The sequence below is a fragment of the Chrysochloris asiatica genome, unplaced genomic scaffold, assembly GCF_000296735.1.
Source record: "Chrysochloris asiatica unplaced genomic scaffold, ChrAsi1.0 scaffold00004, whole genome shotgun sequence".
Classification (NCBI taxonomy): Eukaryota; Metazoa; Chordata; class Mammalia; order Afrosoricida; family Chrysochloridae; genus Chrysochloris; species Chrysochloris asiatica.
Genome location: NW_006408522.1, coordinates 25,487,775 through 25,505,905, shown reverse-complemented (window position 1 = coordinate 25,505,905; position 18,131 = coordinate 25,487,775). Strand labels below are relative to the sequence as shown.

At 39.1% G+C, this 18,131-nt stretch overlaps 1 protein-coding gene across 1 annotated transcript in view; it reads right to left on the bottom strand.

Moving 5' to 3' along the window:
* The window catches only part of CEP152 (centrosomal protein 152kDa), a 100,208-nt gene that overhangs the window by 61,053 nt on the left and 21,024 nt on the right, over nt 1-18,131 (bottom strand). The window contains exons 9-11 of the mRNA XM_006831868.1: nt 13,377-13,524; nt 10,778-10,869; nt 9,652-9,812 (exon numbers count right to left, since the gene is read on the bottom strand). Of these exons, the coding sequence (XP_006831931.1) occupies nt 9,652-9,812; nt 10,778-10,869; nt 13,377-13,524 (401 nt within the window). The remainder of the gene's footprint in view (nt 1-9,651; nt 9,813-10,777; nt 10,870-13,376; nt 13,525-18,131) is intronic.

Genomic DNA, 18,131 nt, shown 5'->3' with positions numbered 1-18,131 from the left:
ACTCAAGTGTGGCAACAGTCGTGAGGTTGGCCCAGGTTTGGGCATTGTTTTGTTCTGCTGTGCATATTGTCAGTACCAACTTGATGGCACCTAACAACAATAACAACAAATGGGTCTGATGAAAGGTATAGGACTCTTTTGATTCTGTAGTAATTGTCATCATAACTAATTACAATAGACAAAACTGTAAAGGCACAGCTTATATAATACATAGGGGTAAAGTAGTTACCCTTACATTCCAGGAACAGAGGACCCTAGGACCATCAAGGGAGAAGAGCATGAGCAGAATGTTGGACCCTATCCAGAGACACCAGAGATGGAGGCAGAGGTGATGACGTGGAAAGACAGAGCATCTGAGGACTCCAGACTCATGGAAAGAGAAAGGCTTTGTGCTGGCGGCCAGGAGGAAGGCTTGCAGAACATGCTCTTGGGTTGTTTAAATGATTATATATTCCTGAGTGTTTTTGCGTACATTTAAAAAAAAAAAACACGTAGCGGGAATAAGAAGCAAATGCTGTTAAATAGTGATACATGGAGGGGATTATAATCATTGCAATGATACGAAATACAATAAGATGAGTGTAAAATTGATGTCCTCCTATGTAAACTATACTCAATGTACAATTAAAAAAAAAAACAATTGGCCAAAGAACGAGCTTGTGGCTGCATGAATCTGCTGCCAGGCTAGGAGACAGAACAGGCCCAGCTACAGAACCGTGTGTCTCATTCACACGCTAAGCAACCTCACCTACATCCTGGACCGTTATTGTTTTGTGTCCTATTCCCATGTAACAATTCCTTAAAATTGTCTTTCAGAAACTCATGAGGCCAGAACAAGCTTGAATCTGATGCAAAGCCAGAACCTTCAACCCTGACCAAAATGTAACCTTCCGGCAGGGGACGCTAAAAGTACATCCCATAATGAGTAATGATCAGCATCCCAGAAGTCTTTACAACAGAATCCATCTTGAAAAATGGTAGCATGCTACTTTTTAAGTTGATAATTTTGTAAGGCCCGCTAATGATGTTATAAATATCCAATGGCCCTTGGCAGAAAAAAGGGTCTTCCCCAACTCTGCCCTAGGTACGTAAAGAACTCCAGCAATTCAATAAGAAGGCAAATAAGTCAAATTTTTTAAATGGGCAAATAATTTGAACACACAATTCACTGCACAATACTTAGAAATGACAAATAAGCACATAAGAGAAGAGAAAAAGAAAACATATCAAAAGATGATTACCATCACTTTAGACACCCAAACAAACAAAGCCCATTGCCAGGAAGCCAATTCCATCTCATGGCAACCACACGTGTTATAGAGTGGACCTGATCTACAGGGTTTGCTTGGCTGTAATCTTTACAGTCATAGTGTGGCGCCGTAGGATAAGCACTCGACCTCAAGGTTAGTTTGAACCACAAGGCTGGCAGTTCAAACCCACCAGCTAGCTCTTTGGAAACCCTACACAGGGTGGCTACGAGTTGGAACAACAACAATCTTTACAAAAGCTAGTGGCCAGGACTTCCTTCCATGACACCACTGGGTGGGTTTCAAACCATCACTGTATAGGTTAGTTGATGAGAACAAACAGTTTACACACCTTTTAACATCATTGTTTTTGTTGTTAGATGCTGTTGAGTCAGTTGTGACTTATAGAGACCCGGTATAGGGTTTCCGAGGAGGAGCTGGTGAGTTTGTTTAATCATCTTTGCAGTCCAGTGCTTATCCTACAGTGCCACACCATTAGGCATTAGGAAAATACAAAACTATAACCACAGTGAGATACCACTACATGGCTACTTGAGTAACTCTAATTAAAAAACTGATGAAACCAAGTTTGGGCAATGATGCGTGTGGTATAGTGAGTGCATTATCTAATGTCTCTTCTAGCCATAGTCTGTAACTCACACCAAACAACGTTTCTGCCCTGCTAAATCTGAGTAATGAGTGGAGAGAAGATGTTGATGGGATGACATGACTCAGCTGTAAATGTTGACAGAGTTCAGTGCAATTGTGAAAACTTGGAATTTTAATGTGGATTTAAAATAATCTCAAAAGTGGGAGTAGAGTATCTCACTATCATCCAGAAGAAAGAGCCAGAAGTGGACCTTGTCCTTTGGGCCCTGAGATCCCTGTACATAGAACCTCCTTGACCCAGAGACAGAAAACTGTGATACAGAGAACATAGCAGAGGAGTAGCAGCAGATCCAAGAACCAGCACTAGACAGAGCAGTGGACTGCCCAGCCCACAGGACAAGAGGCTGGTTTGTAGAGTGGGGTGCCTCCAGACACTGAAGTGGGGGAGCTAAGTTTGCTGACCCATGAGCTAGAGCCAAGTGCCCTCAGGCTGAGGCTTATGGTGGAGAGGTGTGTCCTGTGGGCATTTATCAGCAGCTGACTGGAATAACTGTGTCCTGAGCATTTTCTGCTCCTGAATTGTAACCTGCAAACGTCCCTAATAAACCCCCTACTGTAGGCATGGTGTCTGCGTTCTGTGTGGTCACTGCTATGGATCATTAACCCTAACTGAGCAGCAGAGAGTGCTTGGGGAGGAATGGGTTGCTGTCAACATGTGTTTGTAGTGGAACAATTGGAATTCTCACATATTGATACTGGTGATACAAATAAACAGAGCCACTTTGAAAAAGAGCACATATTACTGGTATCTAAATAGAGCACCTCTACTGTAACTGGTAGCGTAGTGGTTATGAATCGGGTTGCGAACCGCAAGTTCAGCAGTTCAAAACTACTAGCTGCTCCGCGAGAGAAAGATGAGGCTTTCTGCTCCTGTAAAGATTTACAGCCTCGGAAACCCTGTTCAGGCTCGCTATGGGTTGGAACCGACTCGACGGAACTTAACAACAACTGTAACCCTGGAGTCCTGGTGTGGCGCTGTGGGTTAATGCGTCAGACTGCAAAGCCTTGTGAACTGCAAGGTTGGTGGTTCAAGTTCACCAGCTGCTCCTTGGAAACCCTATACTGGGTCACTATGGGTTGGAACCAAGTTGATGGCACTTAACAGCAACAACAACTGTAACTGTGGGGGACGGGGGTCCTAGTGTGACACTGCAGAATAAGTACTGGACTGGTAACTGCAAGGTTGGCAGTTCAAACCTACCAGCTGCTCTTCCTAAACCCAATACAGGGCTGCTATGATTCAGAATCAACTCGACAACACTTAACAACAACACTGTAACCATCAAAGAAGAAACAATTTGGAGCATAAATGGAAAGGAAGAGAAAATCCACAAAAGATCATGAAAAAACAATTAGCAACAATGAGAAAAGCAATAAGTTATAACACAATAAATACAAATCGCACATGCAAACAATTGTCAGAAAAATAAAGGGAAAGAATACCCCATTAAAATTCCTAAGCATCAATTTAACAAAAATGTGCAAAACCCAAATTTAGAGAATTTCAAAACATTCTTGAAAAATACAAAATAGATTTAAGCAAAGGGAAAGACATGCTAAGTTATTATATTCAAAAATATTCAACATTGTACTAATGTGAATTTGCTGAATGTATATATTTAACATGGTATTAGTCAACATATGATAAGGAACTTTTTCCTGGAGTAGGACAAGTTAATTATAAAGTTCGTTATGAAGAACAAACAAGCAAGAATAACCAGAAAAATCCTAACAGAAACAGTACTTTTAGGTAAAACTAAAGTCTAAGACTAAATAAAAATTTTAGAAGACAGCATAGGAGAATATTTTCATGGACCTGAAGTAAGGAAATGTCCCTAAGATAGAACACAAAAAACATATACTATAAAGACTGAAATATTTTACTAAAGTCAAGACTTTCCATATATGAAAATGAGTGAATTATACATACTACATCAAGAATTTCACAAAAAGAACCTGTAGCTAACCTCAGACTTAATGGAGAAATATCAGGTACAGGATGAGTACATTCAATCTTACCACTTCTAATCAACATTACGGAGTTCTAGCCAGAGCAATTAGGCAATACAAAGAAATAAAACACTTCTAGATTGAAAAATTTGAAAGAAGTAAAACTATCTCTATTTGCAAATAGCATGATCTTATATATAAAAAAATTCTAAAGTATTCACTAAAAAAAATATTTAAACCAGCAAGTGAATTCAGCAACATAGTAAGACAACACAAGTTAAATTATATTTCTATATATTAGTAACAAACAATGCAAAAATGAAATTAAGAAAATAATCTAGCAAAAATTATAAAATACCCAGGAATAAATTACAAAAGAAATGCAAGCCTTGTATATTGAAACTACAAAATACTGTGGGGGGAAAAAAGAAGATATAAATAAATGGAAAGACATCCACATTCAGGGATTAAAAGAGTAAACATTAGTCAGGTGGCAATTTGATCTTCGGATTCAACGCAATTCCTATCAAAATTTCAGGTGGCTAATTTGCAGAAATTGAAATGATCCTAAAATTCATATGGACATATGAGACCTAGACTAGTCAACACAGTACTGAACAAAGGAGAACAAAGAGGGTTTCTACTTCCTGATTTCAAAACTGACTATAAAGCTACAGTAGTAATGTAGAGACTGTCATTGTTAAGTGCAGTTGTCGAGTTAGTTCTAACACATAGTGACCCTGCATAGGGTTTCTGAGGCTTGAAATCTTTGCAGGGGCAGAAAGCCTCATCCTTCTCCTGCGGAGCAGCTGGCAGGCTCAAACCTCAGTCCTCATAGTTCGCTTACCATCTGGAACCACAGTGCTCCCATCTAATGTCTGCATCCCTTTATAGGAAGGCAAACCTAATCTATAGTATGTACTTATGCATGATTCGTTGTTAAAAGGACAACAAAGCTCTTTGCCAGTGGCTGAAGGGATGGAACTAACTGCCCTAAGTGCTGCTGACAGGAACACCATTGGTGACTGCCTGTTAGTGTGTCACCACCTAAGCCCTGAGGGTATCCTTGCAAGACAAGCAGCCGAAATGGTTGTGTCCTGTTCAAGGGGGCTTTGAGGGAAATTGTGAGTCATTGGGTCTCCCAGATTTGCTAAGCAGCAGCCACGGGGCATAAGTGGTCCAGGCAGAGCATGGTGAAAAGTACAGCGAGGCCACCCAGCTACTCATTGGAGGCATCAGTGGATGGTGCACAGCTTCATATTCCAGAAGATTGGAATGTTAGTGCTAACAGCTGTGGCCAGTAGATTTGTCCTCCTTCAGCTTGCAAGCCACACTGGTTACATCATGGTTGACTGACAGCGAGTAAAGAAGGATATGAAGAAAGTCAAGGAACAGATGGAAATCCATAAAACTAACCAAATACCAAATGTAGTCGAGAGCAAAGCTGAGGAGGTGGTATTGTTTATGAAGAACGTCCTTGGACTGGGGACATTTCTGGAGGCTTTCTACTGGGAATGGCATCCTAAGGCGGACAACTTCTGTGTTGTTTTCTTCCTTCATCAGAATGTGTCCGTTGTCTTTTTCTTTTCAGAACCTTCTACACGCCAGCCAGCGTAGGACACTGATGCTCTCATCTTCCTCTCTTCCTGTGCCTTCCCCCTTACACAACAGGCTCAAATAGCTTTCTGATGATCCTAGTTAACTTAACTATGACCCTAACTGGAACTTGCTGATGATGGAAGAGAAGACACACTTTACATTATCCTTCTAGCACACCTCCATTGTGTCTAGTCTATAGAAAAGAAAACTACTTTTTAAAAGAACTCAAGAGTTGATAAGAGTATACCACCCTTGATATAATCTAAAAACAAAAAATGGCACTTAACCTCTGTGGTCTTCCTCTCAAAAACCCATAAATAAACCTGGCTTAATCACGAATGAAATTCCACTAGGGGTTGTGGCTGTTGCTACATGCTGTCAAATCAGTCCTGACTCACAGTGACCCTGTATAGGGTTTCCAAGGAGTGGCTGGTGGGTTTGAGCCATCATCCTCATGGTTAGCAGTCCAGTGCTTACCCTACAGTGCCACACCAGGGACTCCTAATAGAAGTGATTGTTGTTAAGTGTCATCTAGTCGGTTCTGACTCATAGCAATGCTGTATAGGGTTTGAGAGGAGCATCTAATGGGTTTGAACTGTTAACCTTGTGATCTTCAGTCCAGTGCCAATCCTATAGCTCCATGTATCCTGTAAAATGCTTGACCAGTATGCTTAAAACTGGCAAGATCATCAATAACTAGGGATGTCAAGAGGTGCCTAAGGAAACAGAACAGCTACCCTAGAACAGAAACTTAGGCATTAGGCAAAAAGTAAGGAAATTTGGATAAACTATGGACGTTAGTTAATAATAATATATCAGTATGGGTTCATCAGTTGCAACAAATGCGACATACTAATTTAAGATGTTAATAGCAAAAAATATGGAAGATGTTAGTACAGAAACATATGGGAACTCCTTATATGGTCTTCTCATTTTTTCTGTAAATCTAAGTGTTCAAAAAACTGTAATCTATTTAAAAATAAAAATAGTATCTTGGTTAAAAATTTTATTACTCTTCAGTTTTCTATGACTCCTAATGAACTATGTTATAATATATATGATGGTGGTGGTGCCTGTGTGCTGTGGAGTCGGTTCCGACTCATAGTGACCCTGTACAGGGTTTCCGAGGCTGTAAATCTTTACGGGAGCAAAAAGCTTCATCTTTCTCCGGCAGAACAGCTGGTAGTTTTGAACACATGTATGTGTAAATAAAGTATATAAGTATACACAAGGAGTCTTCAAAAAGTTCAAGGAAAAGTGGAATTAAAAATAATGGAATATTTCTACAAACCTTTTAAAGCTCCCTTATATTTGTAAATAAAGAGAGAAAGAACAAAATATTAGGTTGGTTTCTTTTTAAATATTAAATATAAATATGCTACATATTTTTAGATATGCATAACTTTTGTATATGTAATATGTATGGTGCAAGTATATCTAAATATATAGTTCACCTATTTAAACCTCTTCTACTTAATCAAGAGCTATAAAAGAACAATGCATCTTCCCATAGTGTGCAATGTGGGAACTAACTTTAAGCAGGAAGCTCATTTTGCTCAGGTAACAAATCATGCATCCCTAACTCTTTTCTTACTGAATGCTGACTTTTGAAATAGCACATACTCTACTCCTACAGGGAGCCAACTAAGAGAGCAGAGAAAGTACTTGATAAAATAATTGTCTTTTCTTTCCTCAAAAGGGAAAAATCCATTGCTAGTGACCAAGCATAAGGCTCACTCCTGAGTCCTGTGGAAGTCAGTTCCCCTTAGCCAAATAAACTGTAGTCTCTTATGAAGCCTGCTGAGAAGACCAAAGGGAAAAGGCATTCCACTTGTTAAATGTTTATTATTTGAGCTTAGCAGCCAACTATAATAAGAGAGAGAGAGGAAGCTGTCTGCAAGCTGCATACAGATTTAGCTACTCAAATCCCATGAATGTAAAAGAGAACACTGAGGCTAAACTGTTGTAATTTACTAGGCAGTAGCTTAAGGGAGGTGATAGTTGGTAACATAAGCTTGGAGCCACCGACATTTAGGTTAGCGATTTGAAAGCAGCTCAAGTTAACAAGAACTAAAATTCTCAACACCTGAGAAAATGTGCTCTTATTCTAACAATCATAATCCACTAGGGAAAAAAAAAGTACAAATCTCTTCTCTCACACATCTCTCTAAATTTGATCTGAGAATAAACGTCTTTAGTTTTCCTCAAAGCAGAACGTATTAAAATGCAAGGGAGAGGAATGACTGTAAGTTAAATGTCTCTTTCCCTTACTCTGTATTTCATTGGCTGTCGTGCCTCAGTGACTGCCACTCTGCATTTCCTTCGGCACAGTTAACCTCCACTCTCAGCTGAATGGCTGTCATTCCTTTAACTACAATAGCAATGTGCTGTCACAGGTTTAATGAGTACCCATAGGAATATGCTTTCAATTTCTATAGGATTTTGGCTACATTGTCCTAAGTAAAAAGGGCAAAATTAGTAGAATGTATTTAATAGACATCATGTTGAAGTAAGTTTACTTCAAAAGATAAACATTTATATAGAAAATTTATTAGTTACCTAATTCTCAGGTCGACTATAGAAGAAACAAAATGAAATAACAAATTTAAGGGGGGAAAAAAAAAATCTCTTTGTCATGCCTAAATCTGCAATCCTCAAAAATAAGAGGTATGAAGAAAATGAGATTTGAGGCAAAAAAAAATTTCACTTTCATGCAACATGAACAAGCAGAAAAGAGGGTCAGCACCTGAGATTTTAGGGTTCACATACTGGTTCTACAGCTGTCTCTGTCTTCCCAGACAGAGAAGGTCAGCACTCGGAGCCCCAGGTTTCCCAACTCTAAAATGAATCCGAATAGAGCCTACAGTTTTCTAACTAACGTTGGATGAGGATCAAGATTTTTTTTTTTTTTTGACAAATTATGCTTTGAATTAAAAATAGCTTAATATACATTTTGATTGACAATAAGTAATAATGCTCTCGGGTTGCTAATCTCAAGGTCAGCAGTTCGAAACTACCAGCTGTTCCGCGGGAGAAAGATGAGGCTTTCTGCTCCCATAAAGATTTACAGCCTCGGAAACCCTGTACAGGGTCGCTATGAGTCGGAACCAACTCCACGGCACATAACAACAACAACACAATACAGACTAGGACATATCTCGCTTTTTAAAAAACAGAATCACATTATCGAAGCAAATAACTTCTAAAATCTATTATAGAGCAAACTTCAGGAAAATTGCATATCTGTATCTAGTTGTCTGGAGTCCTGTTATGTCTCTGTAGGATAAGCACTGAACTGAAAAGTTGGTATGAATTGCAAGGTCGGCAGTTCAGACCCACCAGCGACTCCTCAGAAACCCTACATAGGGTAGCTATGAGTCAGAACCAACACAACAGCACTTACAGCAACAATACATTTAGTTGTATAATACCTGAAGTACAAAAAATAGTAAATTCCTCCTTTGTATTTCAAATATAACACTTAGCACCTAACACTTGTTGTTGTTGTTGTTGTTATGTGCTATGGAGTTGATTCGGACTCATAGAGACCCTGTACAGGGTTTCCAAGGCTGTAAATTTTTACGGGATCAGAAAGTCTCATCTTTCTCCCATGAAACAGCTGGTAGTTTCGAACAGCTGACCATGAGATTAGCAGCCCGATTCATAACTACTATGCTTGCTTACAAGTGCTTAAACGTCTTCCTATCCTCAGACAAAACATAAACCTCTATTGGGAAAGACCGCTTCTATCTCATCTTTGTACTCTATTCCCACAACCTTGCATAGAACCTTCCACAAAGCAAGTGCTTCAGAAATGCAATTCTCTCATTCATTCATCTTGTAAGTGTTGAGATACCTAAAATTTGTTCCCTCTTCCACGACCAGTGTTCCACTAGGAACATTAAAGCTCCTGCTTCCATTAAGACTGCTAAAACAGTCTCATAGAGACCCTGCAAAGGGTTTCTAGTGCTATACATCTTTATGGGAGCAGTATAATATCAATACTTGAGGTTTTTGCTCATTTTGATTTCGGATACTAATATATCATTAAAGATTACTAAAACATACTGTAATGTACTCAAGAATCTCTAACTCAACACATCATTTCATTCCGGGTGCCACCTGTTTTAACAGATAGCAGTAGCACTGATGTAGGTTCTTCTATAAGAAACTATTCTCTCAATACCTGTTCATTTTGGATTTTTTCCAGTCGACTCTTTTAATACCCAAATTCACATATGATTCAGTGAGTTCTACATTTGATTCTCCTGAGTCAGTCGGCAGTATTCCTAGCTTGGCAGCAGATTCATAGAGAGCAATTTCATTTTTTAGTTCTGTTAATTCCTCCTAGAACACAAAAAAATGCTGAAAATTACTTGCCTGTCTGTAAATATCAAGGAAGCAGTCATTGTATCCATGCTTCAAAATGTGTGTTAATGATCAATCCGAGGCAGAAGTTTCCTCAAATACATTATCAGTACACAGTGTAACTTATTTCTAGCTCTCCATGATGAACTATCTGCTGTATGTGGTGTATGCTTTTAACTAAAACTGCTGGGTTTCATTAATAGATAGCTTGTGCTACTGGTAGAACCAATTGTAGCAAATAAACCAGGGTAAGCATTCAGACAAAAAATAATAAAACTGTAAAGAAAAAAAGAAAAAATGGCTGCAGTTAGAAAAAAGACCCAGAATTCTAGTTATAAAAGCAGCTTTGACCAACTTCATCTCAGAGGGCAGCTTTAAAGGCCAAAAAACTGCATCTAACTACATTTACATTTTTCTCTCACTTTATATTTCTGTACCTGGCCAGCATGTAGTATGTTTTTGAGCAAACTGAATTAATTAATCAGTGAACAAACAAGCAAATCTGAGTAGTTAACCTCATATGGCCTTGTCTTACAATTTGTCCTCTATGAAAAGCATCCTTCGAGGTGAAATGTAGATGGCAGCGCTTACAGGATAGTAGAAGACAAAGTAGACTGGCATGCCCGGAACTTTAGTCTTCCAGTGATGAAAAGGCAAAATGCCGCTTTCCATTAATACACGGGAAGCAGTTGGACGTGAGAGCTGGAAGAGGCTGCTCGGCTACCCTGAATGCTCCTCATGTTTGTAGGTTAGTTCATCTCTGGTACGCTCCCACGATGAAAGGTCATACCAAGTGAAGGCTATTGCAGGACTCTGCACTTAGACAAGCCTGTGCTTGCCTACCCCACAGTGTAGGGGAGACACAGAAATCTGAGGTCCAGAGAGGTGATAACATCAGTGTCTACTTTACTTACCCAGAGTCTCTTCTAAGTGGCAACATTTACCTGAAAAGCCTTGTTCATGTTTTCGCTCATAATATATGCCTTTTGTGCTTGCTGCAGCTGTAGCCGTAGGTGTGCCACCTCCTGTACTGAGCCTACAGGGAGAGAGCATCACAGGATACAGTAAATGGAAGAGGACAAAGGACCTATGCTCTGTAGGAAAACTTGAATCCAGTGAGGCTACAGAAGGTGGAGTGCTGCTTGGATCATCACCATCTTTTTAGGCACATACAGATACAGCGCCAGTGAGACCCAATGGTCAAGACCCTTCCAGCATTTGGCATGGCTCCCCCATATGTCCAAGGAGGCACTGAAGACACGGGTTACTGTGACCCTGCCCTGAACCAGTAAGCCACATCTACAAACCTCAACACTCCGGGATGTCCCTCAGTAGAAGCATAACATTTCAACTCATAAAAAGACAAAGAAAAGATTATTTGAACCCATTTCTACCCTTCCAATAAGGAAACTACATCTTGCTGCTTTTAAAAGCTTTCTAAATGCTTTTATTTCCACCATCCCAACCACCACATGTGAAAGACGCTTTCACAATTTTAATGACCTAATATTTTAAATGTACTAGGGGAAGTTCCTATTTAAAAGGGGCTTTATTAAGTTTCCTCAAAAGAAAATGTCCATCTGGGAAAAAGTTAAGCAAAATAATGATGGCATATTATGTAACTAAAGAAAGTCATATTTTTCAAAGTTTTTAATAACTTAGCAAATAATATCATGTGGCAAAAAAAAAAAAAAAAAAAGAATTCAAAATTAAGCAGGAATTAAACGGAAACCTAATTTTTTATGTAAACTGTCAACAAAACACAATACTTTTTTGTTTTTTTAATGTATACAGGACTTGGGTACCCATGATTATAGATTGCTAATTTCCTACTTAGAAGCAAGGATGGCAAACCTTTATCTCTCATACTTTGGACATGTTGTCAGAAAGGACTGGTCCCTGGAGAAGGACATTATGCTTGGTAAAGTGGTCAGCAAAAAAGAGAAAGACCCCAACAAAATGGACTGACATGGTGGCTGCTAACAGTGGACCCCAACAGAGGACCGACCGTAAGCCTGGGGCAGGACCAGGCAGTGTTCCATCCTGTTGTGTATAGGGTCGCCAGGAGTTGAAGCCAACTCAACAGCACCTGGCAACAGCAATCTTCTACTGGACTACCTCAGCTAATAGAATATAAAAAGATTTGTGAAAGGAAGTTTTTTCCCCATAACATTTATTATCTGTAATAACGTCATGTTATTCATTTTTAAAGTCTCTATCATTAAAGAGCTCTGGTAGCGTAGTGGTTACGAACTGGGCTGCTAACCTCAAGGTCAGCAGTTCAAAACTACCAGTTGTTTCATGAGAGAAAGATGAGGCTTTCTGCTCCTGAAAAGATCTACAGCCTCGGAAACCCTGTGCAGGGTCACTATGAGTCGGAATCGACTCCAAGGTACTTAACAACAACACCATCATTAATATTATGACACCGTTCCTCTTGAAAGAAAAAATTTTATATAATTGTGAGGATGGCACACGACTGGGCAGTGCTTCGTTCTGCTGTGCATAGTGTCGCTATGAGTTGGAACTGACTCAATGGCACCTAACAACAACAACAAAATTGAACTGACTACTCAGTAGCAAAAATAAATAAATAAGTGAGCAGGGAGCTAAACAGATTCTGTCATCTCACCAGCCACACGACATAGACACACATGGAGCTAGACTGTCCTTGACTTTAATACTTTCAACTTTCGAGCAACCTACTCTCTCGTACAGTGCACCAACATTCTGCTGTTCATATGCCCAAGGCTGACTTTCATCCATCAGCTAATGAAGATGGAGTGAGCTATTTTCACAGGGTGTGCTACTCACTAGCAAACTGGATAGTTCTGTCTGTACAGCAGTGTTTGTGCAAACCACTGATTCTTCTATTGCCTTTTATTTAATACCATTACATGACAATTATTAGGAAATAAAAGTGCTACTAGATCTAACAACAGGAAGCATAAATCACAAAGTTAGTACCAGAGAAAACATACTAGAAATCTTAGCATACCACATATCCATCTCTCTGGCCCCAGCTGAACAAATGGATTTAAGCCAGTTAAGTGGCTCGACCATTAATGATGGGGAGAGGAGGAAAGTAAACAAATAATTTAAAATGGAGAAATATATCATCGAAGATTGTGTCTGAAAAAGTAAAATATAAGGGGGCTTCAAAATGTTCATGGAAAATGGAACTTTATGTTTTGTACATTCAGATGTAGCACATACGCTTTCAGAAATGTGCTGTATACAAAAACTAGGAATTGTCTATGCACTTGTATTCATTTCATTTGAAGGAAATAAACCCAAACACTAATCAAAGTTATCTCTGAGTGGCAGGATCATTGGTTATTTTTAATTTTTCACTTTATATTTATGTATGTTTTCCAAATTAAAAAATGAAAATACAATACCACAAGTAAACACTAATGTTAAAAAAACAAACTAGTCACCAATGATGTTTTCCATCCCCTTCAGCTACTACAGAAGCTAGAGATCCGAGATACTCTCTGCATGATACACGATCAGGAAGCAACAGTCCAACCAGACACCTACCTGCCTGCAACAAGCTGGCACACTGCTTTTGACTCTCCTCGAGGCTTCTTGTCAGCCTGTTAATGATCTCAGTCTTTTCTAATTTGGTTGCTTCTAGATTCCTTTCCAGCTGTTTGATGTGATCCTTTAAACGAGAGCAAGTGTCTTCCTAAAACAAAAAGGTATCCAAGAAGTCACTTCCATTTTCATTCTCACTTTCATTTAATATTCAATTAAAAGCTACAATGCATAATTGGAATTCATTTTTAAGTTTATATTGTGAGTTGAGTGAAAGTTTACAGGACAGATCATCAGTTTTACATTCAACAAGTCATATACTTTGCTTCATTACAATGATTATAATCCCCTCCATGTACCATCAGTTAACAGTATTTCTATTCATTTTAGCTCTTGTTTTTTTAACACTCAGGCATATATAATAATTTACACCATCGCAGAGCACATTCTGCAAGTCTGCAGCTCTCTGTCCCTCTCTTCCCATGAATCTAGAGTCCTCAGCTGCTCCCCTTCTCCATGTCCCCATCTTTGCCTCCATGTCTGGTGTCACTGCTTCTTTGGATAGGGTCCTGCATTCTGCTTGTGCTCTTCTCCCTTGATTGCACAATTGGATTTTAAATCAAATACCTGTTTTACTGGGTTCGGTGCACAGGATTGGGAGACAAAATTATGTGACCTTGGGTGAATCAAGTTTCTCTGTTCTTCTTTTGTAATTAAGCTAAGAAAGGTTGGTTGCGATGATTTCTAAAGTGTCTTTCTGCTCTACATTCACAAGATGCTGTTATTCTAAAATTAGACAGTATTGAAGTCAAAGGAAATGCATTACTTCCCATACACATCTTATCCTGTTGTCAGTATCAGTGTGGTGGTGGTGGTTATGTCCCGTGGAGTCGGTTCCGACTCATAGCGACCCTGTACAGGGCTTCCAAGGCTGTAAATCTTTACGGAAGCAGAAAGCCTCATGTTTCTCCCGCGGACCGGTTGGTAGTTTCGAACTGCTGACCTTGTGGTTTGCAGCCCAATTTGTAACCACTACACTACCAGAGCTCCTTTAGTATCAGTGTATGCACATATATTTAGACAGGCCACTTTGAATCATGGAAATTGTACCCAACAACAACAAGGACACATGAGACTCCCTCTCTTCAGACCAGGCAAAAAGCATGTTCTATTCTGCACAGTCAGAAGTAATGTTTTCCTCCCCTGAACTTTTCAAAATCTTTCATCTGTTTCTCCTTAACACTTTTCTTTTTATCTTTTACATACTTTATTTCTCCAAGTAGTCTGGAAGATGCCTTCTACAGAGCAAGTATCCCAATAAACACTTGGAAAATGAACTGCAAACAGAAGGATTTAGCCTGTGAGTCTCTGCCTTATTATTCTCAAACACATTTTCAGGACCTTGAAGCTTTGTATAGACACTCTATATTCTCTATATATCTTCGTATAGCTAGACACACACAGACACTCATAGGCTGAACCCCAGGTGAACAGGACAACATGGCAAAGGCAAGGGCGTGAGGGAGTGAATTGTTAATTGACTTGAAGTTATCTAAAAAAGACTGAAGTAAATAAGTAGTAAGCGGAATAATCAGCAAGGACTTCAAGGGGAAGAATGTGCAGCCTGATCTACAGGATAACCTAAAGACCAGTAATGCCTAAGGATTCTAACACAGAAGTTTCTTAAGGACCGAGAAAAGGGACTCTGAAGTCTCCTGTGGATTTTGTCTTTTATTTCATGTGAGGAACTCCGGTGGTACAATGGTTAAATGTTCAGCTGCTATGCGAAAAGTCGGCAGTTCAAGCCCACCAGCCACTCTGCTGGAGAAAGACATAGCAGTCTGCTTCCATAGAGATTACAAGGCCTTGGAAACCCCATGGGACAGTTCTATTCTCTCCTATAGGGTTGCTATGAGTCCGAATCGACTCGATGGCAACAGATTTGGTTTTATTTGGGGGATTTTTTTCCTTTCACTTTTTTCTCCCAAATATTTTAGCAAAATGAAGCTATGGAAACTGGTCCATATTTATTCATCTCTGAAAACCTCTTGCCACACTACTGCAGAGTCCTGTGCCAGCTGGAGAAACATGATTCTGAGGTGCCAAAGTTGCATGGCAGACACAACGAATGAGCTGATATGAATGATGATGGTACGAAGGTGTGTGCAAGAAGGGGTGGGGAGACAACAACATTTATGTGCTGGGGAGGTCAAAACAGTTTTACAAGAGGTTGGGAATTGCCAAAAAGTTTAAGGAAAATGGGAGATAATGAAAAACACCGTCAGGAAAGAAAAGGCAGAGGTTGGCAATAATTTGACTTATGCAACAAACAATTAAACTGTGGAGTTTCCTGTTGACACGTTCAGAGGTGTGCAAAACTGTGAAAATTTAATACCAAAAAAAAAAAAAGTTGGGGGCTCTACTTTTTCCATGACTAGTTTGAATAACAACACAGCTCAAGTCTCAGAAGACATCTTTTACGACTGAACAAGGTAAGTGTGATACTTCAGAGGTGTCAGCTGAGTCCCTGGGAGCACAGAGAACTAAATAGGGTTCTGGTGCACAGAAAAGTGAAGATTAGACCACATGCACAGATGTCTATAGGCGTCTCACAACCAGCAGAAAGTGTTTAAAGTGGAGCTGTGAAATGCAACATTCAAGGAAAGGTAAATAGGTCAGGTGAAGGTCCCATTGCACAAACCAACGTCCATAAAGGAAGGAAAAGATAACTGCTTTCACCAAAAGCTGAAGATTTCAAACAGAGCAGAATGAGGAAAGGCTTGATGCCATCAAGGACATACCCAGAGCTCTGATTAAGTGCCACTTCTAGAAGGCATTTTGGACAAGAGAATGGCTGTAGGAGAGAGTTCTGTCATCAGGTGAACACTATGAACTCCAAAAAGTCTATCTCACTCTTCCTGTCTTCTCTGTCACATTAAAATACCCCAGAGGACCTTAGCCAAAATGGAAAGAACTGATGGAGATATGTTGGTAGTGTTGTTTTCTACCCAGAAAGTTGATGGCTTCAAGAAAACATTAAATTAATGGTATCATTTTACATGCGATGTATTTTACAATTTCACACACCCACATACACACAAAATCCAGCTATATCATGTAATATGCTGAATTTTATCTTTTAAAATATCATTAAACACAAATCAAGCTTGTTTAAATTCTGATGATTTGTTTGGTTTGTTGAACAGATGAAATAATGAATAGTCTACAATACAGTTGTTGTCCTTTCCTAACAAGAACAACTTCATACAGCCATGATTCTGTGAAGGGTGACATGAATCTCTTGTGAGTATATAGTTTTCATGGGTCTTCTACAAAAAAAACAAAAAAAAACAAACAAACCAAGAAAACTATATACTCAGAAGCAAAAGAAAATTATAGTCACAATGTGAGATGATTCATAAACTCTCCGAAGACATCAGATTAAGAATCTCTATTACTACCAAATTTCTCTATATGTCAACATCTTCTCCACTCACACTATGTACATACAATATACATGCCCCCAATTGTGTGTGGCCACTTGAGAATCACTTAGAGCCCAGATACTAGAAACTTTATTCAGGTTCATTTGGATAAGTTACCCAGTTATTTGTACCTTGCTGGTGTGGCGCTGTGGGGTAAGCACTAGACTGGTAACTGCAAAGTTGGCGGTTCAAATCTACCAGTAGCTCCTTGGAAACTCTATAAGGGTTGCCATGAGTTAGAAATGACTCTACAGCACTTACCAACAATAATACCACTATCTTCCAAGAGTTGTTTTACTTTTTTGTGATATCTGTTGAATGGAGTATACTAAGAAAGGTTTATCTGAAAGGACTCTTCAATAACTTTTGTAAAGAAAAAGAAGAGGCAAAATGCAGTATGTATGCATGTATGGTGATAAGCTAAGTAAGAAACCCTACACCAACCCTCTCTTTGTAGAACACACTCATGTACTTTGCTAATTAGACAGGAGTCTCCCTAGCTCCTAATTTCATAGCACCTTCCCAATCACGAATCTCAATTTGGATTCTGAGATAGTGAGATACTATGAATTGAAGCTAGTTACCTTGACATTGAATAAAAATTTTAGCTGAACTAACTGATAGCAAATTGACATGCCAAAAGAGATACCATAATTAACATTCCCAGAAAGAACAAACTGTGACCACTTTGGAATATGAAATTATAATATAAGTATAAGCTAACATCAGTCCTATGCTCTGTTAAGTAAACAAACAAAAAAATCAGTCACAAAACAGATGGTCGGGAAAGATCTTAATCAACAGCTTTAACATAATCTGAGGCCCAGCCAGTACAGAATCAAGGCTTTGTTCTTTCTTCTAGCCTAGGGTTCTTCCACTGAAGGGAGGACAAGAATGGAGGATGTAGTGGGCACAGGGGCGGAATTCCCTCCAACCCACCTATCAGTAAATGGAAAAATCCTTACATTAACCCAGCAGAGAAAAGACCCCTTCTTCTCTAGTCGTTCAACGAGGTCCACATTCCAAGTCTAACTAACTTTAATGCTGTCATCCAAACACAGCCAAAATTAATAAAACTAGATCTTAAATTATATTTACATTTAAATTTTCTACAAAGTAGACTTTTCCATAATCTGACATGGCTTTCCTCATTTTCCTCCACCCATATACATCCTCCATATTGATCAAAATTCACAATATTTTTCTACCTAAATGGAAGAGAAATATAATTAGGACAATATATCTAACAACAAAATAAAATCAATTCCTATAA